Raw genomic sequence first — 25,988 nt, forward strand, 5'->3', positions numbered from 1 at the left:
TTCAGATCCAGAGGGGGAGGACAGTCATGGAGGACTGGGGGGGAAAGTCAGGGAACATCACATTCCAATAACAATGGATAGATGACAATTCTTTGCAAATATAACATTCTTTGGAAATATAACCAATTGTCAGTGCTGCCTTCTGGACCTGGTTGAAAACTGAATGCGGCCCCTGGGGCAAAATGAGTTTGACACCCCTGGTCTACAGTATACAAGACCTATCCTTTTTAAATCCAAGAAGGGAAGTGCAAAATGTGTATGTCTGCACCAGTCTAGAAGAGAGTCAGTGGATTGTTATTGGTCAGTATAGCAGAGTGGGTTCTAGATTGTTATTGGCCAGTGTAGCAGAGAGTGGATAGTGATTGGCCAGTGTAGCAGAGAGTAGATTCTGACAGGACAGTCTGCGGTCTGCTTTATGGCCCTGTCCAGAAACAACCCCTAGCCCCCTACTCATTAGGGCAAAGGCACTTTATGTATCTGAAATAATTGGTTTGTTACATTATTGTACTAGCTCCACCTTATCCCTTGATTGGCTACTCAGAGGAATTTGCACCAAATTGCTTATTTAGATCAGCTCTCCACAAGTGTCCACCAGGGACTAGGGGTTAGCCAGGCTAGTTGTTTCTGCAGCAGGCAGGCATGCCTATGACTCACCCCTGGCCTCCAGTGAATGAGGAAGAGTCAACTTCCTGTATCCTGGTTCTTGTGGCTCAGTTAGACAGAGAGCTATTACTGGACTGCGTACAAGTTGACCTGTAGGCACAGATCCAGGCCCAGATCCAGGCCCAGCTATGTTACTACTAGTACTATTGGTTAAATTCTTACCCTGGTTTTAGCATTGCTGCTAGGCTAGCATTAGCCACTGTGTTATAAACTAGTAGGAGTGTGTAATGAAATTGGGATCCTTAACGTTAAGAAAAAACCCTAACTGAAATTTCCCCCCCCGCCCACATTTTAATCAGAGTGCAGTTATCACAAAACATTGTTTTCTGTGTTATAGTCCAACTAGACTATAAGCTATAGAGAGGTAGTAATGGCATCTTTTTGTAGGCAATAACTCTGTCATGGTTCGTTGGACAAAGCCTATGAGGAAAATGAAGGGTGTTTTTGTAGGGTTTTTGGATAAATGCTGAAAATAAGGTCTGTGGTAAACACCGGCTTAGGAGATCATATACGTTCGGTTCTGAGATAATCTTAATCAGTTAACGTCACTTTTTGTGAATTTTTAAGAATTAATGTAATAAAAAAAATCACAAAGGCTTCACAAGTCATAAAGGTCATGTTAAGACTGCTATTATCTAATAGAACAAAATATATAACATCTAAGCCTGTGTTAACCTCGGACCTTATTTTCAGCATTTATTCCCAAACCTTCTTTCCCCATCCGTTTTTCCCATAGGGATGTCTGAACAAATCAGAGGTAACTTATTTCTGGGTATTAGGACTACCATCTCTAAAGGCCTGGAGAAAGTTGTCATTTAAATAAAACCAGAGATGAAGAGGCAAACTTTAGGCTACTTTGGTGAATTTGCGAGGCCTGCAAGACCAGACATTGCGAGATACAGATTACCAAGACGTATGCGCACAGTTTGCAAGGTTATTTCTGCCTGCATCCTCTCTGTCCCTCGCCCTGGCTCGCCTGCTCTTTCTCTTCGCTGATTATGCGTGTGTGTTCAGTCTTCGATTTGTTGCGTGCAGAATATCCTAGCCCAGGGGTATTCAACTCTTAACCTGGAGCCTGCTGGGTTTCTCTTCTACCTGATAATTAATTGCACTCACCTGGTGTCCCAGGTCTAAATCAGTCCCTGATTTATAGGGGTACAATGGGGGGGAAAAGGACTGGAACTGGTTTCCAGGTCCAGAGTTGAGGTTCTGGCCTATTCATTGATGATAGGTCCTGCTTTACTGAAGTTGAGACACATTGCAAGCCAAGAAATTATGAGATACAGCATTCCATTGGAATAAACAAGATGGTGTAGCAGTAAGACGTTTGTTTTTGTCTCGTAAATATTCTTTAAAGAAAATATACATTTCATTATGTTTCAGTCTCTTTTTTTCCATTTTCAAATTAAATATACCTTCCTGCAACCCGCCTCACCCAATGTGGTACGTAGTAGAGGTCGACCGCTTATGATTTTTCAACGCCAATATTGATTATTGGAGGACCAAAAAAATCCGATACCGATTAATCAGCCTATTTATTTCTTTATTTGTAATAATGACAATTACAACAATACTGAATGAACACTTATTTTAACTTAATATAATACATCAATAAAATCAATTTAGCCTCAAATAAATAATGAAACATGTTCAATTTGGTTTAAATAATGCAAAAACAAAGTGTTGGAGAAGAAAGTAAAAGTGAAGTATGTGCCATGTAAAAAAGCTAACGTTTAAGTTCCTTGCTCAGAACATGAGAACATATGAAAGCTGGTGGTTCCTTTTAACATGAGTCTTCAATATTCCCAGGTAAGAAGTTTTAGGTTGTAGTTATTATAGGAATTATTGGACTATTTCTCTCTATACGATTTGTATTTCATATACCTTTTGACTATTGGATGTTCTTATAGGCACTTTAGTATTGCAAGTGTAACAGTATAGCTTCCGTCCCTCTCCTCGCTCCTCCCTGGGCTCGAACCAGGAACACATCGACAACAGCCACCCTCGAAGCAGCGTTACCCATGCAGAGCAAGGGGAACAACTACTCCAAGTCTCAGAGCGAGTGATGTTTGAAACGCTATTAGCGCGCACCGCGCTAACTAGCTAGCCATTTCACATCGGTTACACCAGCCTAAAGCCGGGAGTTGATAGGCTTGAAGTCATAAACAGCGCAATAGCTGCTGGCAAACACACGAAAGTGCTGTTTGAATGAATGCTTATGAGCCTGCTGCTGCCTACCATTGCTCAGTCAGACTGTTCTATCAAATTATAGACTTAATTATAACATAATAACACACAAAAATACAAGCCTTTGGTCATTAAAATGGTCGAATCTGGAAACTATCATTTCGAAAACAAAACATTTATTCTTTCAGTGAAATACGGAACCGTTCCGTATTTTATCTAACGGATGGCATACCTAAGTCTAAATATTGCTGTTATATTGTACAACCGTCAATGTTATGTCATAATTATGTACAATTCTGGCAAATTAATTGCGACCTTTATTAGGAATAAATGGACTTCACACAGTTCGCAATGAGCCAGGCGGCCCAAACTGCTGCATATACCCTGACTGCTTGCACGGAACGCAAGAGAAGTGACACAATTTCCCTAATTATAAGAAATTCATGTTAGCAGGCAATATTAACTAAATATGCAGGTTTAAAAATATATACTTGTGTATTGATGTTTATGGTTAGGTACATTGGTACAACGACAGTGCTTTTTTCGCAAATGCGCTTGTTAAATCATCACCGTTTGTTGATGTTGGCGCATGGATTATATGCAACGCAGGACACGCTAGATAAACTAGTAATATCATCAATCATGTGTAGTTAACTAGTGATTATGTTAAGATTGATAGTTTTTTATAAGATAAGTTTAATGCTAGCTAGCAACTTACCTTGGCTTTTTGCTGCCCTCGCGTAACAGGTAGTCAGCCTGCCACGCAGGCTCCTCGTGGAGTGCAATGTAAGGCAGGTGGTTAGAGCGTTGGACTAGTAACCGGAAGATTGCAAAAACGAATCCCCGAGCTGACGAGGTAAAAATCTGTCGCTCTGCCCCTGAACAAGGCAGTTAACCCACCGTTCCTAGGCCGTCATTGAAAATAAGAATGTGTTCTTAACTGACTTGCCTAGTTAAATAAAGGTGTAAAAAAATAAAATACCGATTGTTATGAAAACTTGAAATCGGCCCTAATTAATCTGCCAGTCCGATTAATCGGTCGACCTCTAGTACGTAGCTGCTATTTTTTAGATCTTATAACTGGAACCTCCTTCAGAAGCTAGCCATCAGAAGCTAGCCAGCTAATTAGCTACTAGATATTTAGTCATTGTTAGCCACTGCTAGCGGTCTTTACCTATAGCTCAGACACCAGCCACTTTAGCCCGGATAATACCTGCCGGTCTGCACAGCGAGATATCAGCCCTGAGCATATTGAACTGCTTTTTTTTACCACTACATCACTGGATTCCTGCCGCAAGCTCTGACCATTACACTGGATCATCGCAGCTAGCTAGCTGCTGCTGAGTGGCTATTGTCCAGAAGCATGTATCAGTTAGCCTCGAGCTAGGCCCATCTCCCGGCTAGCAAACGAAGTACACCAACTACAATACCTCTCTTGCCAATTGGCCTTGACCCCTTTGTCGACACTGGTCTGTTGACGTAATTTGACCGATGTGCTCTCAACCGGCCTCTGCGTCGTAGATGTTGGTGAAGATCCATCTGCTAGCCCCGGCCCGCTAGCTTCCTGAATGCCGTGTCTCCCGCTCGCCTAGCGTAGTAATCGACTACCGAACGGCTCCCTGTTTCATCTATTGCTGCTCATTGGACCCTATGACCACTCGGCTACACAGCTGATGCCTGCTGGATTGTTCATTACCACGGTACTTAATTTTGTTTATTTGTCGGCCCCAGCCTCGAACTCAGGCCCTGTGTGTAGCTAACTGACCCTCTGCCCGTTCATCGCCATTTACCCGTTGTTGTTGTCTTAGCTGTTTACCCGTTGTTGTCTCACCCGTTGTTGTCTTAGCTCTCCCAATCAACACCTGTGATTGCTTTATGCCTCTAATATCAATATGCCTTGTATACTGCTGTTTAGGGCAGCTCTCATTGTTTTATTTTACTGTGGAGCCCCTAGTCCCGTTCAACATGCCTCAGATATCCCCTTTGTTCCACCCCCCACACATGGGGAGACCGCACCTAGCTTAACTGACGCCTCCAGAGATGCAACGTCTCTCATTGTCACTCAGTGCCTAGGTTTACCTCCACTGTACTCGCACCCTACCATACCCTTGTCTGTACACTATGCCCTGAATCTATTCTACCACACCCAGAAATCTGCTCCTTTTATTCTCTGTTCCCAAAGCACTGGACGACCAGTTCTTATAGCTTTTAGCCGTACCCTCATTTTACTGTTCCTCTGGTGATGTAGAGGTTATCCCATGCCCCGTGTGTCCCCAGGCGCTCTCATTTGTTGACTTCTGCAACCGTAAAAGCCTTGGGTTCATGCATGTCAACATCAGAAGCCTCCTCCCTAAATTTGCTTATTTCACTGCTTTAGCACACTACACCAACCCTGATGTCCTAGCCGTGTCTGAATCCTGGCATAGGAAGGCCACCAAAAATTCTGAGATTTCCATCCCCAAATACAACATTTTCCGTCAAGATTGAATTCCGCCCCCTTTAGCAGTTCTATCTACTGTAGAGAGAGCCTGCAGAGTTCTGTCATACTATCCAGGTCTATGCCCAAACAGTTTGAGCTTCTACCTTTTAAAGATCCATCTCTCCAGAAATAAGTCCCTCACTGTTGCCACTTGTTATAGACCCCCCTCAGCTCCCAGCTGTGCCCTGGACACCATATGTGAATTGATTGACCCCCATCTATCATCAGAGTTTGTACAGCTAGGTGACCTAAATTGGGATATGCTTAACTCCCCGGCCATCCTACAATCTAAATTAGATGCACTCAATCTCACACAAATAATCAAGGAACCTACCAGGTACAACCCCAAATCCGTAAACATGGGCACCCTCATAGATATCATCTTGACCAACTTGCCCTCTAAATACACCTCTGCTATTTTCAACCAGGATCTCAGCGATCACTGCCACATTTCCTTCGTCCGTTATGGGTCCGCGGTCAAACGACCACCCCTCATCACTGTCAAACGCTCCCTAAAACACTTCTGCGAGCAGGCCTTTCTAATCGACCTGGCCCGGGTATCCTGGAGGGATATTGACCTCATCCCGTCAGTAGAGGATGCCTGGTTGTTCTTTTAAAGTGCTTTCCTCACCATCTTAAATAACCATGCCCCTTTCAAAAAATGTAGAACTAAGAACAGATATATCCCTTGGTTCACTCCACATCCTGTGGCGTACTGCATTAGCATCGAATAGTCCCCGCGATATGCAACTTTTCAGGTAAGTCAGGAACCAATATACACAGTCAGTTAGGAAAACAAAGGCTAGCTTTATCAAACAGAAATTTACATCCTGCAGCACTAACTCCAAATCTGTAAAGTCCATGGAGAATAAGAGCACCTCCTCTCAGCTGCCCACTGCACTGAGACTAGGAAACACTGTCACCACTGATAAATCCACGATAATCGAGAATTTCAATAAGCATTTCTCTACAGCTGGCCATGCTTTGCCCCCCCCCCCAAAATCTGGATCCCTACAAATCAGCTGGGCTAGACAATCCGGACCCTCTCTTCCTAAAATTATCCGCCACCATTGTTGCAACCCCTATTACTAGCCTGTTCAACCTCTCTTTCGTATCGTCTGAGATTCCTAAATATTGGAAAGCGGCCGCGGTCATCCCCCTCTTCAAAGGGGGAGACACTCTACACCCAAACTGTTACAGACCTATATCTATCCTGCCCTGCCTTTCTAAATTCTTCGAAAGCCAAGTGAACAAACAGATCACCGACCATTTCGAAACCCACCGTACCTTCTCCGCTATGCAATCCGGTTTCCGAGCTGGTCATGGGTGCACCTCAGCCACGCTCAAGGTCCTAAACGATATCATAACCGCCATCGATAAAAGACAATACTGTGCAGCCATCTTCATCGACCTGGCCAACGCTTTTGACTCTGTCAATCACTGTATTCTTATCGGCAGACTCAACAGCCTTGGTTTCTCTAATGACTGCCTTGCCTGGTTCACTAACTACTCTCTAGAGTTCAGTGTGCCAAATCGGAGGGCCTGTTGTCCAGACCTCTGGCAGTCTCCATGGGGGTGCCACGGGGTTCAATTCTCGGGCCGTCTCTTTCCTCTGTATCTATCAATGATGTTGCTCTTGCTGCGAGTGATTTTTTTGTTTGATCCACCTCTACGCAGACGACACCATTCTGTATACATCTGGCCTTTCTTTGGACACTGTGTTAACAAACCTCCAGAGGAGCTTCAATGCCATACAACACTCCTTCCGTGGCCTCCAACTGCTCTTAAATGCTACTAAAACAAAATGCATGCTCGTCAACCGATCGCTGCTCGCACCCTCCCGCCCGACTAGCATCACTACTCTGGACGACTCTGACTTAGAATATGTGGACAACTACAAATACCTAGGTGTCTGGCTAGACTTTAAACTCTCCTTCCAGACTCACATTAAGCATCTCCAATCCAAAATTAAATCTAGAATCGGCTTCCTATTTCGCAACAAAGCCTCCTTCACTCATTCTGCCAAACATACCCTCGTTAAAGTGACTATCCTACCGATCCTTGACTTCAGCGATGTCATTTACAAAATAGCTTCCAACACTCTAGTCAGCAAATTGGATGCAGTCTCTCACAGTGCCATCCGTTTTGTCACCAAAGCCCCATATACTACCCACCACTGCGACCTGTATGTTCTCGTTTGCAGATCCTTGCTACATATTCGTCGCCAAACCCACTGGCTCCAGCTCATCCATAAGTCTTTGCTAGGTAAAGCCCCGCCTTATCTCAGCTCACTGGTCACCATAGCAACACCCACCCGTTGCACGTGCTCCAGCAGGTATATTTCACTGGTCTTCCCCAAAGCCAACACCTCTTTTGGCCACCTTTCCTTCCAGTTCTCTGCTGCCAATGACAGGAACGAATTGCAAAAATCACTGAAGTTGGAGACTTATATCTCACTCAATAACTTTAAGCGTCAGCTGTCAGAGCAGCTTACCGATCGCTGCAGCTGTACACAGCCCATCTGTAAATAGCCCATCCAACCAACTACCTACCTCACCCCCATACTTGTTTTTGTTTTCTGCTCTTTTGCACACCAGTATTTCTACTTGCACATCCTCATCTGCACATATATCACTCCAGTGTAAATTGCTCAATTGTAATTACTTTGCCACTATGGCCTATTTTTTTTTGCCTTACTTCATTTGAACACACTGTATACTGATTTTTCTATTGTGTTATTGACTGTACGTTTGTTTATCCCATTTGTAACTCTGTTTTTGTCACACTGCTTTGCTTTATCTTGGCCAGGTCGCAGTTGTAAATGAGAATTTATTCTCAACTGGCCTACCTGGTTAAATAAAGGTGAAATAAAAACAAATAATAAATATATATACTCCCGGCTTCGACGCCAATTTCCGCCACCATTCAGAAGCATGCACAAGGCCTATCTATCAGCAATCATTTGTGTGTGTGTGTGTATATATATATGCATGCATACATACATACATACACACACACACACACACACACACACACACACACACACACACACACAGCTGTTGAGTCGACGTGCAAGGAGCTGGAATATATATATTTTTGACTCTCTGCCATTACGTCATTGTTATCAGTTGGAAAAATGGGAAAGGCAAGTGACAGCAAAGAAGTCCTGTATGGTAATACTTTAAGTTAAATGAGAAGGTGGTGAAATGCAAAGTTTGCGAGGTGGAGTTGAGGTACAGTAATGGTAGTACAGGTGCAATGCTTAACCATCTGAAAGGGACTCACCGTGAAACCCAAACCATTGCTTGCAGCAGCACAGCTGCATTGTGAATTCATGTGGAATTTTATGTGTTTTTCTTATTGTTTTTAAAGGGAAATTGATCAAGCAAATGTCTGTTTTTCTCCGTTTGTCACATCGCTAGTAGTTTGTGTCTTTGTGAGCATCAGCCACTGTTTTACTACAAGTTAGTTAGCATTGGTGCTAGCATCAACCAGTATATTATATGCCTACTAGTACTTAGTGTTTTTGCTAGCTAAGCATCAGCCTCTTTTACTAAAGTTAGGTGGAGGCATCTGCCACTGTGTTATAAACTATCTAGTATTTAGTGTCTCCTCTATCAACCACTGTTATACTTGGTGCTAGCATCTAGGCTTGGGTGGTATACTGTGTATGCCGGAGTATTTTTATTATAAATTTGAATATTTGTAGCTACTTTTTAAGTAAATACCTGCAATCAACTTGTGCAATATGTTAGGAGATAAAGCAGACCGCATTCTTCATTTAAATGTTTCATTATGGTGCTTACCGGTGTTTGTTTACAAGCCCACAACGATGAGACTGGAGCCTTGAGTCACTGACTGTTGTGCATCACACACCAGGTGATCTAGTCACGGACACCGACGTCCAGACAAACTAAACACCTTCAGTGCCACCGTCGCGGCCCGCTAACACGGACTGCACCCCTCTCCTTCTCCGTGGCCGACGTGAGTTAAACATTTAAATGTGTTAACCCTCGCAAGGCTGCTGGCCCAGACGGCATCCCTAGCCGCGTCCTCAGAGCATGCGCAGACCAGCTGGCTGGAGTGTTTATGGACATATTCAATCTCTCCCTATCCCAGTCTGCTGTTACCACATGCTTCAAGAGGGCCACCATTGTTCCTGTACCCAAGGCAAAGATAACTGAACTAAATAACTATCACACCGTAGCACTCACTTTGGTCATCATGAAGTGCTTTGAGAGACTAGTCAAGGATCATATCACCTCCACCTTACTGGCCACCCTAGACCCACTTCAGTTTGCATACTGCCCCAACAGGTCCACAGACGATACAATCGCCATCACACTGCACACTACCCTATCCCATCTGGACAAGAGGAATACCTATGTAAGAATACTGTTCACCAAAGCTGGGACTGAGAGAGAAAAACAGCTTCTGTCTCAAGGCCATCAGACTGCTAAACAGCAATCACTAACTCGGAGAGGCTGCTGCCTACATTGAGACCCAATCACTGACCACTTTAATAAATGGATTACCAGTCACTTTAAACAATGCCACTTTAAATAATGCCACTTGAATAATGTTTACATATCTTACAGTACTCATATCACATGTATATACTGTATTTTATACCATCTATTGTACCTTGCCTATGCCGCTCAGCCATCACTCATCCATATACTTACATATTCTCATTCACCTCTTTTAGATTTGTGTATATTAGGTAGTTGTTTGGAAATGGTTAGATTACTTGCTAGATATTGCTGCACTGTCAGAACTAGAAGCACAAGCATTTCGCTACACTCGCATTAACATCTGCTACATGTCACCAATAACATTTGAGTTACGGTATGGTATTCACAAATGTTTGCCAGCTAGACATCTTAACTATTAGGTTAATTATTTTAACTGTCTAAAATGTGCTACATACTCTGCAGTTGTGCATTTGGTTTGCTAATTCAGTTGCTGCAGTAGTTGGTAATCTAGCTAAGTGGTTAGCTTCTTCCAAAATGAAGCTTTGCTTGGTAACAGCAGAGAATCTCCTGGATCAAGAGCCTTGCTGTCTGATATTTGTTTTGTTGTGTGCAGCAAACTGTGAGTAGCATGTTTTTGTGACTTGTATAAGTTCATGAGCTGGGATGTCTGTCCTGAAAATAGTTTTGATCAGAGACCGTATAACATTTTCACAATGCGCTTGTTAGCATTTAGTTAGCGTTCTCAATGGGATTTTACATGTACTTGTTAGCATTGCTAACCTTTTGGCCTCAGTGGGGTTTGAAAATAGCGCACCTTGTGTTCAGTGCCGATATTACCAAATCTCCTGTATGAAGGTCTGACAATCTGGATACCGCCCAAGCCTACTAGCATCAGTCACTTGTTATGATGTGCTAGTTAGCATCTTCTAGTATGATCCTTTTATTCAGTCCTATCTGAACCTGCCCGTTCTGGGCCAGCCACCCCAATACAGTAGAAGGGCAATTCCACGGTAACGGAATTACGTTGAGACTCAGATTTTTCACTTTAATAAACTGTATGCCAAACACAAACCATTGATTTCAAAGTTTAACAAACCATAATTCCGTTACTGTGGAAAACCCATTCACACAACACTACTGATATCAGGGGAACATCAATCCACGGGGAATCACAGAATAAACCCCATTGCATTAATCATCAATACAATGAACAATAGATGCTGGTAATCACTAAACAGTTTGTCAAAAGACAGATTAAACGAGATGAAAAAACAACCATTTGTTGTGGTTCTGGATCGTATCAGCACACTCGTTGCAACTGGCTCACTGGCAGTAATAGACACATCCAAGATCTCGCTCTCATCTCTCTCATTCTCTCCTTAACCTCTCTCCTCTCTTGTTTAAACCAATCCGTCTTGGGCCAGGTGTCTGTCTGGCCAATGTGCTGTCATGTGGAAAGTGCTACCCCTCCTTCTGCCATGTGCGTGGTAACGTTCCCATCCCTTCTCGTGTGTGTGTGTGTGTGTGTGTGTGTGTGTGTGTGTGTGTGTGTTAATGGGCCCGTGGAGGGGGTGCTAATTGATTCATTCTCCCCAGTCCTCCTCTCATTAACACCCTCTCCCAGGGCAAGCTGCTGTTCTGTACCCCCTACCCCCACCGCTCCCCTGCTCCTCACCTTCCTGCTCTCCCCCGGGCCTCCCCTCTGTCAGGGGACAGGTGGCAGGAAGGGAGAGGCCCAAACCACGGCAGGGATCAGGAATGGAGGTGGAGGGGAGCAGGGAGGAGAGCTGAAAGGATGACAGGACAGGAGAGATGAAGCTGGTGAAATTAGGAGAGTAGAGCCTGGGCAGGGAGGAATAGAAATAGGTTTTGTAGTGGGGATTTGGGAGTCCATACTCTGATTTCACCTATGCCCTTTCTGTGTGTGTCCCTTCAAATATGCTCCAGTTTTCTAACAATTTGTAGCTCATTGTAAACTTATGTCCTATAGAGGATGACGAGAAGTACGTTCCTAACGTTGTATTTCTCTTTCTCGCAGTATTCGCAGTGTGATGCAGAAGTACCTGGAGGAAAGAGATGAGCTGACGTTTGACAAAATCTTCAACCAGAAGATTGGTGAGTAGTCTGTGTGATAGAGTACTGTGTCCTTTCAATAACCAAACAACCATGAGAACTATAGTACCACGTCAGACACAATAGAATTACACACACACAAGAATGTGTTCTGGGAGAGGAGCTGTGGTAGGAAGGGCAATATGGCCCAAATGATTTCTCTGAATAAGCTTTTTGTTGTACAATTTAAAGTTAAAATACACAGCATTTCAAACAGTCAGCAATAATGTAATGAATCCAGGGCTTGTGAAGTTATACCTGGATAAATATAAGCCTTCCACAACCATAAGACCTTATCATTATTTTATTAAACTAGTTTAACCTGCTTTTTTCAATCACTGATCCAGCTTTCAAGTTTGTCTATGACAATGCCCTTTTTGTTACTAATGTAACCAGAACCCTGCACAATGCATTTACTTCTTGTTGCAGGTTTTCTAGAAAATTGTCACCGGTCTCATATCAATCTCACAAGCCCAAGTGCTAGTGAGTTGCCAGCTAGCCTTTATAGAAATCTTTGTTTCATGTTTACCAACTTGGATGTATTTGCTAGCTAACAAGAAAACAGTTGAATATTTATAAACACACCCTGCTGTCCGTCTCCAACTGTTTGAACAGCTTGCTAGCCTGTCCACTTTGTTCACATGTTGAAATCAAGTGGTCTACCTTATTTCTCAGAATGACAACGAGTTGCCAATTCCTTATATAATTGCGTTTTATGCTTATTGCACATTTATAAAACACAGACTAGACCGTATAAGTCTTTGACTAAAATGCTGCTCGTGGTATGTGGCACGACAAACTTAGCCTTCTTTTCCAGAATCAATGTTCATTGATACTCCTGTTTTAGTCATGTCTGCTCTGTACGCCATGTGAGCAGTTGAGACATAAAAAGGGTATCGTCAGAAAGGTTAACTTGTCCTTTATTACAGTTAAATCATGTTTCAGTGTGTTTCAGTGTCCATATGACTGATTCTGTTGGACCAAACCTCAAATAGCGAGTTGAAACAGCTTGTCAGAGAGGAAGAAGTGATGATCTTTGTTGTGTGAGTGGCAGAGGGAGGGGCTTGGTGTATGTGTGTAACAGAGAGGAAGAAGCGAAGCGAGAGGTTTCACTCTTGCCAAAATCTGTCCAAAATAAGCTCAAGGCATTTGCAAAATCCTGCAAAAACATACATTTGAACTCATCAAATGAATTAGATATTGGCCAGCCCTAAGCCGTTGTCGTGGGATAGGTTGGTGATTGAGTTAGTGTGTGTCCTGTCTTGCCTGACAACTCTACTTCCCTTTCTGAGATGCCATCTGTATGAGGCTGCTGATTGGCTAACCCTGTTCCAGCTCTTCACATGCTAACAGATAGTGGTGATCAGTGGTTATCCACTGTGGCCTACCTAAAGCACTCTAACACATGTAGAGCTTTTGGAACTTTTCCTGTGACCCAAAACCCATTTTGTAAACTGAACCTGTGCTTGTAGCCAGGACCAAGTCTCAGCCACCTGTCACAATAGTGTGCTGCGTCGCCTGGTTTCCACTAGTCTCACAGACAGTGAGACAGTAGCAGCTGTCTGTACCAGGGGACCAGAGCCCTGCAGCTCACTAGCTTTACTTACTGCTGCTCTGCTCTCTCTTACCTCCCCTCAGAGACTGCTGCGCTAATTCTTTCTCTCTACCTGTCACTCACTCGCTACCTCCTCCTCTCTTTATCTCTCGGTGTGGTGGGCTGGGAATTGCCAGTGACCTGACGATGCGATATTATCACGATACGATATTATCACGATATTTAGGTGGCAATATGATATGTATTGAAATTGTCATGATTCTTGATGTATTGAGATTCTCATGATTCTAGACGTATACACCCTTGCAAGATGGCGTAGCAGTCAGACGTCTTTGTCCTGTCCCTTGTATACATCTTTTTACATCTTTTTCTTCGCATATCTTTTTAAAATATTTTCCTAAACATCAACTTCTAAATACTCTCCTGCAACCCGCCTCACTCAATGTGGCGTGGATCTGCTTTTTTCTAAAGTATTTCTATTTACCTCGGATCTGGAATCCCTCAACTGAAGCTAGCCAGCTAACTACCTACCAGCTATCAGTTAGCAAACCATTGCTAGCGGTCATCAGCTAACCTTTAGCTCAGAAAGCTCTCGCCAGTTCGTACAACGTGACTCAAACCAGAGCATAACGGACCTATTTCTCTCCATATCCCCGGATTCCTACCGCAAACTCTGAACATTTTCATCTGGATCTTCGCAACTAGCTAACCGCAGTCCCGGGTGACCACTCCTGGCTAGCGTTTCCATCCCAGAGCAAGCACCAATTAGCCTGAAGCTAGCCCGGCCAGGGCTCCTGTGCTACCACCTAAGCCCACTCCTGGGCTACAATATCCGGACCCCTTCTACTGCCGGTACGGGGCACGGAACCCCGTCGATCCTCTACGACTGGAATACCGACATAATCTGACCGAGGATTCCAACAGGCGTGACGCCCGCTGAAGGCCCATTCTGCTAACCTGCTAGCTACTTAGAGCTACCTGGAACCCTACTAATTCCACGACTGGTCTATCAAAGTCACCACACGAAGAGGCAAAAACAGGCTTACCCCCATCGCGACGTCCCCCAAAGGCTAGCTTGCTAGCCCCGGTCTGCTAACTGCTAGCTTGCCTGCCCCGGTCTGCTAACTGCTAGCTTGCCTGCCCGGGTTTGCTAACTGCTAGCTAGCCCCTGCTAACTGCTTGCTTGATAACCTGGTCTGCTAACTGCTAGCTTGCCAGCCCCGGTCTGCTAACTGCTAGCTTGTTTAGCCCCGGCCTACTAACTGTTAGTTTGTTAGCATCGGCCTGCTAACTGTCTGAATCGCCGTGTCCCCAGTCAGCCCAACCACTCACTGGACCCATATGTTCACTTGGCTACGCATGCCTCTCCCTAATATCAATATGCCTTGTCCATTACTGTCCTGGTTAGTGATTACTGTCTTATTTCACTGTAGAGCTTCTAGCCCTGCTCAATATGCCTTAACCAACTATGTTGTTCCACCTCCTACATATGCGATGACATCACCTGGTTTAAACGTCTCTAGAGACTATATCGCTCTCATCATTACTCAATGCCTAGGTTTACCTCCAATGCACTCTCTTCCTACCATACCTTTGTCTGTACACTATGCCTTGAATCTATGCTATCGAGCCCAGAAACCTGCTCCTTTTACTCTCTGTTCCGAACGTGCTAGACGGCCAGTTCATATAGCATTTCGCCGTACCCTTATCCTACTTATCCTCTGTTCCTCTGGTGATGTAGAGGTTAATCCAGGTCCTGCAGTGCCTAGCCCCACTCCCACTCCCCAGGTGCTCTCATTTGTTGACTTCTGTAACCGTAAAAGCCTTGGTTTCATGCATGTTAACATCAGAAGCCTCCTCCCTAAGTTTGTTTTACTCACTGCTTTAGCACACTCTGCCAACCCGGATGTCTTAGCCGTGTCTGAATCCTGGCTTAGGAAAACCACCAAAAACCCTGAAATTTCCATCGCTAACTATAAAATTTTCCGCCAAGATAGAACTGCCAAAGGGGACGGTGTTGCAATCTACTACAAAGATAGCCTGCAGAGTTCTGTATTACCATCCAGGTCTGTACCCAAACAATTCGAGCTTCTACTTCTAAAAATTCACCTTTCCAGAAACAAGTCTCTCACTGTTGCTGCTTGCTATAGACCTCCCTCTGCACCTAGCTGTGCCCTCGATACCATATGTGGATTGATTGCCCCCCATCTATCTTCTGAGCTCGTGCTACTAGGTGACCTAAACTGGGACATGCTTAACACCCCGTCCATCCTACAATCTAAGCTTGATGCCCTCAATCTCACACAAATTATCAATGAACCTACCAGGTACAACTCCAAATCCGTAAACACGGGCACCCTCATAGATTTCATCCTAACAAACTCCCCCTCCAAATACACCTCTGCTGTTTTCAATCAAGATCTCAGCGATCACTGCCTCATTGCCTGCTTCCGTAATGGGTCTGCGACCAAACGACCACCCCTCATCACTGTCAAACGCTCCCTTAAACACTTCTGCGAGCAGGGCTTTCTAATCGACCTGGCCCGGGTATCCTGGAATGACATTGACCTTATCCCATCAGTAGATGATGCCTCGCTATTCTTTAAAAGTGCCTTCCTCACCATCTTAAATAGGCATGCCCCATTCAAAAAATGTAGAAATAGGAATAGATATAGTCCTTGGTTCACTCCAGACCTGTCTGCCCTTGACCAGCACAAAAACATCCTGTTGCGTTCTGCATTAGCATCGAATAGCTCCCGTGATATGCAACTTTTCAGGGAAGTTAGGAACCAATATACACAGGTAGTTAGGAAAGCAAAGGCTAGCTTTTTCAAACAGAAATGTGCATTTCTCAAAATAAAAACTCAAAAAAGTTCTGGGACACTGTAAAGTCCATGGAGAATAAGAGCACCTCCTCCCAGCTGCCCACTGCTCTGAGGCTAGGAAACACTGTCACCACTGATAAATCCACTATAATTGAGAATTTCAATAAGCATTTCTCTACGGCTGGCCATGCTTTCCACCTGGCTACCCCTACCCCGGTCAACTGCCCGGCACCCTCCACAGCAACCCGACAAACACCCCACCATTTCTCCTTCACCCAAATCCAGATAGCTGATGTTCTGAAAGAGCTGCAAAATCTGGACCCCTACAAATCAGCCAGGCTAGACAATCTGGACCCTCTCTTTCTAAAATTATCTGCCGAAATTGTTGCAAGCCCTATTACTAGCCTGTTCAACCTCTCTTTCGTATCGTCTGAGATTCCCAAAGATTGGAAAGCTGCCGCGGTCATCCCCCTCTTCAAAGGGGTGACACTCTAGACCCAAACTGCCACAGACCTATATCTATCCTACCCTGTCTTTCTAAGGTCTTCGAAAGCCAAGTTAACAAACAGATTACCGACCATTTCGAATCCCACCGTACCTTCTCCGCTATGCAATCTGGTTTCAGAGCTGGTCATGGGTGCACCTCAGCCACGCTCAAGGTCCTAAACGACATCATAACCGCCATCGATAAGAGACATTACTGCACAGCCGTATTCATCAACCTGGCCAAGGCTTTCAACTCTGTCAATCACCACATTCTTATTGGCAGACTCGACAGCCTTGGTTTCTCAAATGATTGCCTCGCCTGGTTTACCAACTACTTCTCTGATAGAGTGCAGTGTGTCAAATCGGAGGGCCTGTTGTCCGGACCTCTGGCAGTCTCTATGGGGGTGCCACAGGGTTCAATCCTCTGGCCGACTCTCTTCTCTGTATACATCAATGATGTCGCTCTTGCTGCTGGTGATTCTCTGATCCACCTCTACTTCAGACGGCACCATTCTGTATACTTCTGGCCCCTCTTTGGACACTGTGTTAACTAACCTCCAGACGAGCTTCAATGCCATTACAACTCTCCTTCCGTGGCCTCCAACTGCTCTTAAACGCAAGTAAAACTAAATGCATGCTCTTCAACCGATCACTGCCCGCACCTGCTCGCCCGTCCAGCATCACTACTCTGGACGGCTCTGACTTAGAATACGTGGACAACTACAAATACCTAGATGTCTGGTTAGACTGTAAACTCTCCTTCCAGACTCACATTAAGCATCTCCAATCCAAAACTAAATCTAGAATCGGCTTCCTATATCGCAACAAAGCATCCTTCACTCATGCTGCCAAACACCCTCGTAAAACTGACCATCCTACCGAACCTCGACTTCGGTGATGTTATCTATAAAATAGCCTCCAACACTCTACTCAACAAACTGGATGCAGTCTATCACAATGCCATCCGTTTTGTCACCAAAGCCCCATACACTACCCACCATTGCGACCTGTACGCTCTCATTAGTTGGCCCTCGCTTCATACTCGTCGCCAAACCCACTTGCTACAGGTTATCTACAAGTCTCTGCTAGGTAAAGCCCCGCCTTATCTCAGCTCACTGGTCACCATAGCAGCACCCACTCGTAGCACGCGCTCCAGCAGGTGTATCTCACTGGTCACCCCCAAAGCCAATTCCTCCTTTGGTCATCTTTCCTTCCAGTTCTCTGCTGCCAATGACTGGAACGAACTGCAAAAATCTCTGAAGCTGGAAACACTTATCTCCCTCACTAGCTTTAAGCACCAGCTGTCAGAGCAGCTCACAGATTACTGCACCTGTACATACCTTATCTATAATTTAGCCCAAACAACTACCTCTTCCCCTACTGTATTTATTTATTTTGCTCCTTTGCACCCCTTTATTTCTATTTCTACTTTGCACATTCTTCCACTGCAAATATACCATTCCAGTGTTTTACTTGCTATATTGTATTTACCTCGCCACCATGGCCTTTATTTTGCCTTTACCTCCCTTATCTCACCTCATTTGCTCACATTGTATATAGACTTATTTTTCTACTGTATTATTGACTGTATGTTTTGTTTATTCCATGTGTAACTCTGTGTTGTTGTATGTGTCGAATTGCTATGCTTTATCTTGGCCAGGTCGCAATTGTAAATGAGAACTTGTTCTCAACTAGCCTACCTGGTTAAATAAAGGTGAGGGAAAAAAATGAAATATAGAGATTTTTATGATTCTAGACGTATTGAGATTCTCATGATTCTAGACGAATAGAGATTCTCATGATTCTAGACTTATTGAGATTCTCATGATTCTAGACTTATTGAGATTCTCATGATTCTAGACTTATTGAGATTCTCATGATTCTAGACGTATTGAGATTCTCATGATTCTAGACGTATTGAGATTCTCATGATTCTAGACTTATTGAGATTCTCATGATTCTAGACGTATTGAGATTCTCATGATTCTAGACGTATTGAGATTCTCATGATTCTAGACGTATTGAGATTCTCATGATTCTAGACGTATTGAGATTCTCATGATTCTAGACGTATTGAGATTCTCATGATTCTAGACGTATTGAGATTCGATACTGTGATTTCATTGTGATTGGATGTTCCAAACATTGCTCACCATATGTCTGCTGGAGAGACATGAGAAATGTTTTATTGATCGCTTATGAAAACAGCAAACTAGGATATATCGTCAAAAATAATATCCCGATATGTAACTGTATCAATTAGTATTTTTCCTCATCACTAAAACACACACATCACCAACCTACCTAACCACAGCATTGACACTGGATTGCTGCCATCACTGTTTGTTTATGGTGATTTTGGAGTGTTTTGTCAGTCTGCTGATGTTGGGCTGTGGTTAACAACTGATAAGTGTAGCTTGTACCCAGCCGTGATGACAGGCCTCTGCTAACTGATATATATTCTACCTACCCAGCCATATGTGTCATCCGTGTGTGTGCATGCTCTAGTCATGGTGAGCAAGGTGCTCTGTCATCGTATTGGCTAACACTGAGAATAGGAGTTGGTGGGGGGGTAGTATTGCATAATGGCGGGGGGGTTATTGTGGTCTCTCTCTTGCGATCTCTTGCTCACTTTCTCTCTCTCTTTCTCACTCTCTTCCTTCTCTCTCACCTCATATCCTCTTTAGCTGTGAATGGGCTAAAGAAACATCCTCGCACTCACATACACTACATGACCAGAAGTATGTGTACACCTGCTCGTCGAACGGCTCATTCCAAAATCATGGGCAATAATATGGAGTTGGTCCCCCCTTTGCTGCTGTAACAGCCTCCAATCTTCTGGAAAGGCTCTCCACTAGATGTTGGAACATTGCTGCGGGGACTTGCTTCAATTCAGCCACAAGCATTAGTGAAGTCGGGCCAGCACAGAATCGTCTAGAATATCATTGTATGCTTTAGCGTTAAGATTTTCCTTCACTGGAAATAAGGGGCCTAACCCGAACCATGAAAAACCGCCCCAGACCATTATTCCTCTTCCACCAACCTTTACAGTTGGCACTATGCATTGGGGCAGGTAGCGTTCTCCTGGCATCCGCCAAACTCAGATTAATCCGTAGGACTGCCAGATGGTGAAGTGTTATTCATCACTCCAGAGAACGCGTTTCCACTGCTCCAGAGTCCAATGGCGGTGAGCTTTACACCACTCCAGCCGAAGCTTGGTATTGTGCATGGTGATCATAGGCTTGTGTGTGGCTGCTTGGCCATGGAAACCCATCTCATGAAGCTCCCGACTGACAGTTCTTGTGCTGACGTTTCCTGAGGCAGTTTAGAGCTCTGTGGTGAGAGTTGTAACCGACTATTTTTACACACTACATGCTTCAGCACTTGGAGGTCTCGTTCTGTGAGCTTGTGTGGCCTAACACTTCATAGCTGCGCTGTTGTTGCTCCTAGACGTTTCCACTTCACAATAACAGCACTTACAGTTGACCGGGGCAGCTCTAGCAGGGCAGAAATTTGGCGAACTGACTTGTTGGAAAGGTGGCATCCTATAACGGTGCCATGTTGAAAGTCACTGCGCCCATTCTACTGCCAATGTTTGTCTATGGAGATTGCATGGCTATGTGCTCAATATTATATATCTGTCAGCAACAGGTGTCACTGAAATAGCCACTAATTTGAAGTGGTGTCCACATACTTTTGTATATACAGTGGGGCAAAAAAGTATTTAGTCAGCCACCAATTGTGCAAGTTCTCCCACTTAAAAAGATGAGAGAGGCCTGTAATTTTCATCATAGGTACACTTCAACTATGACAGACAAAATGAGAATAAAAATCCAGGCAATCACATTGTAGGATTTTTAATGAATTTATTTGCAAATTATGGTGGAAAATAAGTATTTGGTCAATAACAAAAGTTTATCTCAATACTTTGTTATATACCCTTTGTTGGCAATGACAGAGGTCAAACGTTTTCTGTAAGTCTTCACAAGGTTTTCACACACTGTTGCTGGTATTTTGGCCCATTCCTCCATGCAGATCTCCTCTAGAGCAGTGATGTTTTGGGGCTGTTGCTGGGCAACACGGACTTTCAACTCCCTCCAAAGATTTTCTATGGGGTTGAGATCTGGAGACTGGCTAGGCCACTCCAGGACCTTGAAATGCTTCTTACGAAGCCACTCCTTCGTTGCCCGGGCGGTGTGTTTGGGATCATTGTCATGCTGAAAGACCCAGCCACGTTTCATCTTCAATGCCCTTGCTGATGGTAGGCTTTGTTACTTTGGTCCCAGCTCTCTGCAGGTCATTCACTAGGTCCCCCCGTGTGATTCTGGGATCTTTGCTCACCGTTCTTGTGATCATTTTGACCCCACGGGGTGAGATCTTGCGTGGAGCCCCAGATCAAAGGAGATTATCAGTGGTCTTGTATGTCTTCCATTTCCTAATAATTGCTCCCACAGTTGATTTATTCAAACCAAGCTGCTTACCTATTGCAGATTCAGTCTTCCCAGCCTGGTGCAGGTCTACAATTTTGTTTCTGGTGTCCTTTGACAGCTCTTTGGTCTTGGCCATAGTGGAGTTTGGAGTGTGACTGTTTGAGGTTGTGGACAGGTGTCTTTTATACTGATAACAAGTTCAAACAGGTACCATTAATACAGGCAACGAGTGGAGGACAGAGGAGCCTCTTAAAGAAGTTACAGGTCTGTGAGAGCCAGAAATCTTGCTTGTTTGTAGGTGACCAAATACTTATTTTCCACCATAATTTGCAAATAAATTCATAAAAAATCCTACAATGTGATTTTCTGGATTTTTTTTCTCATTTTGTCTGTCATAGTTGAAGTGTACCTATGATGAAAATTACAGGCCTCTCTCATCTTTTTAAGTGGGAGAACCTGCACAATTGGTGGCTGACTAAATACTTTTTTTGCCCCACTGTATATATAGTGTATCTGCCAGGCACACATGCGTGTCGCTCCTGGGTGTCAAAAGGGGGGAAGGAGAAAAGTAGTTGAGTGTCATCCGCATCGTAATGATAGGAGGGACCATGTGAGGATATGACGGAGCCAAGTGACTTGGTGTATAGAGAGATTCTAGAACCGAGCCCTGGGGGACACCAGAGTGAGAATACGTGGTGCAGACACAGATCCTCTCCACGTCACCTGGTAGGAGCGGCCTGGATGCAATCCAAAAGTATGCAGAGCCTGAGATGCCCACCCCTGAGAGGGCGAGAGGAGGATCATCCTACGGTGCCACGTTGAAAGTCACTGAGCTCTTAAGTAATGCCATTCTACTGCCAATGTCTATCTATGGAGATTGCATGGCTTTGTACTCGTTTGTATGCACCTGTCCACAACAGGTGTGGCTGAAATAGCTGAATCCACTAATTTGAAGCAGTGTCTACAAACTTGTGTGTGTATATATAGTGTATGTGTGTGCATACACAGCTGTGTGTCCCTAGGGCCTAGGCCGTGTGTGTTAGACCATGTCCCCACATGTCAGTACCAGAGCATGTGGGGAAGTTAGGAGGCCTCTGGCACGTTAGACATCCAGCCCTTGCTCTCCATCTCTATCGCTCTCATTCGCTATCTCTCTCGCTCTCATTCGCTATCTCTCTCGCTCTCATTCGCTATCTCTCTCGCTCTCATTCGCTATCTCTCGCTCTCATTCGCTATCTCTCTCGCTCTCATTCGCTATCTCTCTCGCTCTCATTCGCTATCTCTCTCGCTCTCATTCGCTATCTCTCTCGCTCTCATTCGCTATCTCTCTCGCTCTCATTCGCTATCTCTCTCGCTCTCATTCGCTATCTCTCTCGCTCTCATTCGCTATCTCTCTCACTCTCATTCACTATTTCTCACCCTCATCGATCTGTCACGCGCTCTCCATGTTTAGACTCTGCTGTCCCCACTGTCTGACTCTCACTGGGTTACTGGGAATATGTGGATACTGCATTGCGGTATTGAGATCACCCCACCCCTCATGCCAGAGTGCCTGTGAGGGCCTGAGAGGAGAGCGGCTCCTCAGATACACACGTTAGCAGTCATATGGCTGTGTGAGACTTTGTTTACAGGCTGGTGCACAAAGCTGATGTACACCGTGTTCAAGATGGCTGACTGTGATTGGCTCTCTTGTGACTGGAACACTAAGCTATGATTGGTTCTCTGGGTGGAAGGGCTGGCTCCTTATTTGTGTTCCAGTGACCCCCATAGCTTTCTCTTTCACTCCCTCTCCTCTCTCTTTGTCTGAATTCTTTCTCTCTGTTTGTTTCTTTTACTCTTGCCCTGCCGTTCTCTCCCTCTTTGTCTCTCTCCATCTGTCAGAGTACTGGAATGGATGATGGAGAGTTTTACGTTGCTTAGCAACTGTCGGTTGCCATGGGAACTCAGCAGAATTCTCCACGACAGGGAAAAATGAAATGGATTAAAGGAGAAATAAAAAAATATGATGAGAACGGAGGAGGAGAGGAAATGGAGAAGGGGACATTAAACGAGAGCGATAAAGGCCAGATGCTAGATGGACCCACAATGCACTGGGGCTGCCCGAGGCCATCGGGCATGACGGGTGGGGCAGTCTCAATAGTCTACAGTGGCCTCTTCGTGCCTCTTCTCCTCACCATATCTCCTACCCAGGTCTCCATGCCTTTTCTCTCCTCTTATCCCCACTACACGCTTCAATTCCTCACCATGTCTCCTATCCTTTCTTCTCCCCTCCCTCACCATGTCTCCTATCCTTTCTTCTCCCCTCCCTCACCATGTCTCCTATCCTTTCTTCTCCCCTCCCTCACCATGTCTCCTATCCTTTCTTCTCCCCTCCCTCACCATGTCTCCTATCCTTTCTTCTCCCCTCCCTCACCATGTCTCCTATCCTTTCTTCTCCCCTCCCTCACCATGTCTCCTATCCTTTCTTCTCCCCTCCCTCACCATGTCTCCTATCCTTTTCTCTTCAGGAGTGAAGAACACACACACACACCCTCCCTCTCTCTCTGCCACTGCTCGCTGGTATGATGATGATCACTGTTTATCTTGTTAGTGTGTCAGCTCATGCGTATACTGATGTGTGTGTGTCAGTGTCGGCAGTTGTGTGTGTGCTTGAGCGTTTGTCAGGGTAGTGGCTCATTGATTGGTGTCTCTGTGCTCCAGCAGACGGGTCTAATTGCTAAGGGACTGGGTGGATTAATTGGCCGGTCGATCACACACACTCAAACTCACACAACACTGTTTTGGACCATCAGAGAGAGGGGCACTGGGACCAGTGTATGTGAGTTTGATAGTGCCAACACTACTCTGTCTTACTGCTGCTCTCCCTCAAACCACTTCTTCCCTAAATGACAATATCCATCCTCTCTTCTCTCATCCCCCTCTTTCTCTTCCCACTTCTCTCCATATACCCCCATTCCTCCCCTCTTTTCTCACTCTCTTTCTGTCCAGCTCTTGGCATCAGGCCTGTGTGTTTATAAACTCTGGACTGGTGTGAATGTGTTTCCCAGACAGACTTGGAGCCTGTGTGTGTGGCCTGCTGTCACTCTAAGTCTTATTGCTTGTGTATTTGGTTGTGTGTCTCTGAGAGAGGGTGAGTGATTGGTGAGCTGTGAGGATTTTGGCAGAGTGAGTTTTCACATCGAGCTAATGTCATGACCTTGTGCTAGACAAGTCTGAAAGCCCTCGCCAGCCCTGACTCTCTACATCAGGAGATGTAGAGGGGAGTAAGATGAGGGGAGCAAGGGGAGGTTTGGAGGGGAGCAAGGGGAGGTTTGGAGGGGAGCAAGGGGAGGTTTGGAGGGGAGAAAGAGGAGGTTTGGAGGGGAGAGAGAGGAGGTGAGAGGGGAATAAGAGGTTTGGAGGGGGTAAAGGGGAGGTTTGGAGGGGGTAAAGGGGAGGTTTGGATGGGGTAAAGGGGAGAGTAGAGGGGAGAAAGAGGGGGGAGGGGAGGTTTGGATGGTAGAGGGGAGAGAAAAGAGGGATGAGGGTATAGAAAGAGGGAGAGTAGTTGAGATCAGTGGAAAGACTGAAAGTAGTGTAGAGTGAGAAGGTGTTGTGGACACCAGTGTTCTTTATACTGTTAGGTGTTCCTGATTGATGGTCACTGTGTGGTAGCAGACGAGCCAGTGTGTGTGATGCATTATACATGGACTGACCTTCACTGTGGAGGAGAGCAAGCGTAGAGCCAGGGAGTCAGTGTGTGTGATGCATTATACATGGACTGACCTTCACTGTGGAGGAGAGCAAGCATAGAGCCAGGGAGCCAGTGTGTGTGATGCATTATACATGGACTGACCTTCACTGTGGAGGAGAGCAAGCGTAGAGCCAGGGAGTCAGTGTGTGTGATGCATTATACATGGACTGACCTTCACTGTGGAGGAGAGCAAGTGTAGAGCCAGGGAGTCAGTGTGTGTGATGCATTATACATGGACTGACCTTCACTGTGGAGGAGAGCAAGCGTAGAGCCAGGGAGTCAGTGTGTGTGATGCATTATACATGGACTGACCTTCACTGTGGAGGAGAGCAAGCGTAGAGCCAGGGAGTCAGTGTGTGTGTTTGAGCTTTAGATGTGTGGGGTGTGTGTGTATAGTGTACTTTTTTGATGTATTGCTTCACAGGCTTATAATGAAATTGAAGGAGGGAGACGGTTTGACTGAGTGAGAGAGTGTGTGTGTGTGGGGAAGCGAAAGTGGCCGCAGTGCCGAAATGACAATGTACAAAATGTAGCAGTTTTAAAGCTCATTTCCTGCAATTCTATACATTTTTCTGCGGCTTATGCTGTCTGAGTGACTCAAAGTGAATGTGGTTGTTTTCCTGGTTTAGTACGTGTGTGTGTATGTGTCCATGTGTGGGAGGTTTGAGCATGGACACACTTCCTGAATAGTGACAAGAGATGAAAGGACAGAACAGCGGGAGAGAGCAGGCGGGTTGTCTACACGGATATTGAAGGAAAGACGGGAGAAAGAAGAGACCTACCTAGCTTCCTACATCACGGGCCTGGTCCAGAATAAACAGCTTCGGCTAAAACGACGAGTGAAAGAGTGGAGATGGATGAAGGGGAGGAGACGTGTGTGTGTGTGTGTGTGTGTGTGTGTGTGTGTGTGTGTGTGTGTGTGTGTGTGTGTGTGTGTGTGGACCGTGTTGAGCTGTGAGTTAGGGCGACTTAATCAGCAGGTTATATTTAGCCAGTTCAGGTGATTCCAGTAATGAAACAAAGCACAGAGAAGCCTATGTCTC

At 45.0% G+C, this 25,988-nt stretch overlaps 1 protein-coding gene across 1 annotated transcript in view; it reads left to right on the plus strand.

Moving 5' to 3' along the window:
- The window catches only part of LOC120026183 (beta-adrenergic receptor kinase 2-like), a 91,018-nt gene that overhangs the window by 9,289 nt on the left and 55,741 nt on the right, over positions 1 to 25,988 (plus strand). The window contains exon 2 of the mRNA XM_038971008.1: positions 11,843 to 11,919. Coding sequence (XP_038826936.1) covers positions 11,843 to 11,919 — 77 coding nt within the window. The remainder of the gene's footprint in view (positions 1 to 11,842; positions 11,920 to 25,988) is intronic.

This window comes from Salvelinus namaycush, chromosome 31, assembly GCF_016432855.1.
Source record: "Salvelinus namaycush isolate Seneca chromosome 31, SaNama_1.0, whole genome shotgun sequence".
Taxonomy (NCBI): domain Eukaryota; kingdom Metazoa; phylum Chordata; class Actinopteri; order Salmoniformes; family Salmonidae; genus Salvelinus; species Salvelinus namaycush.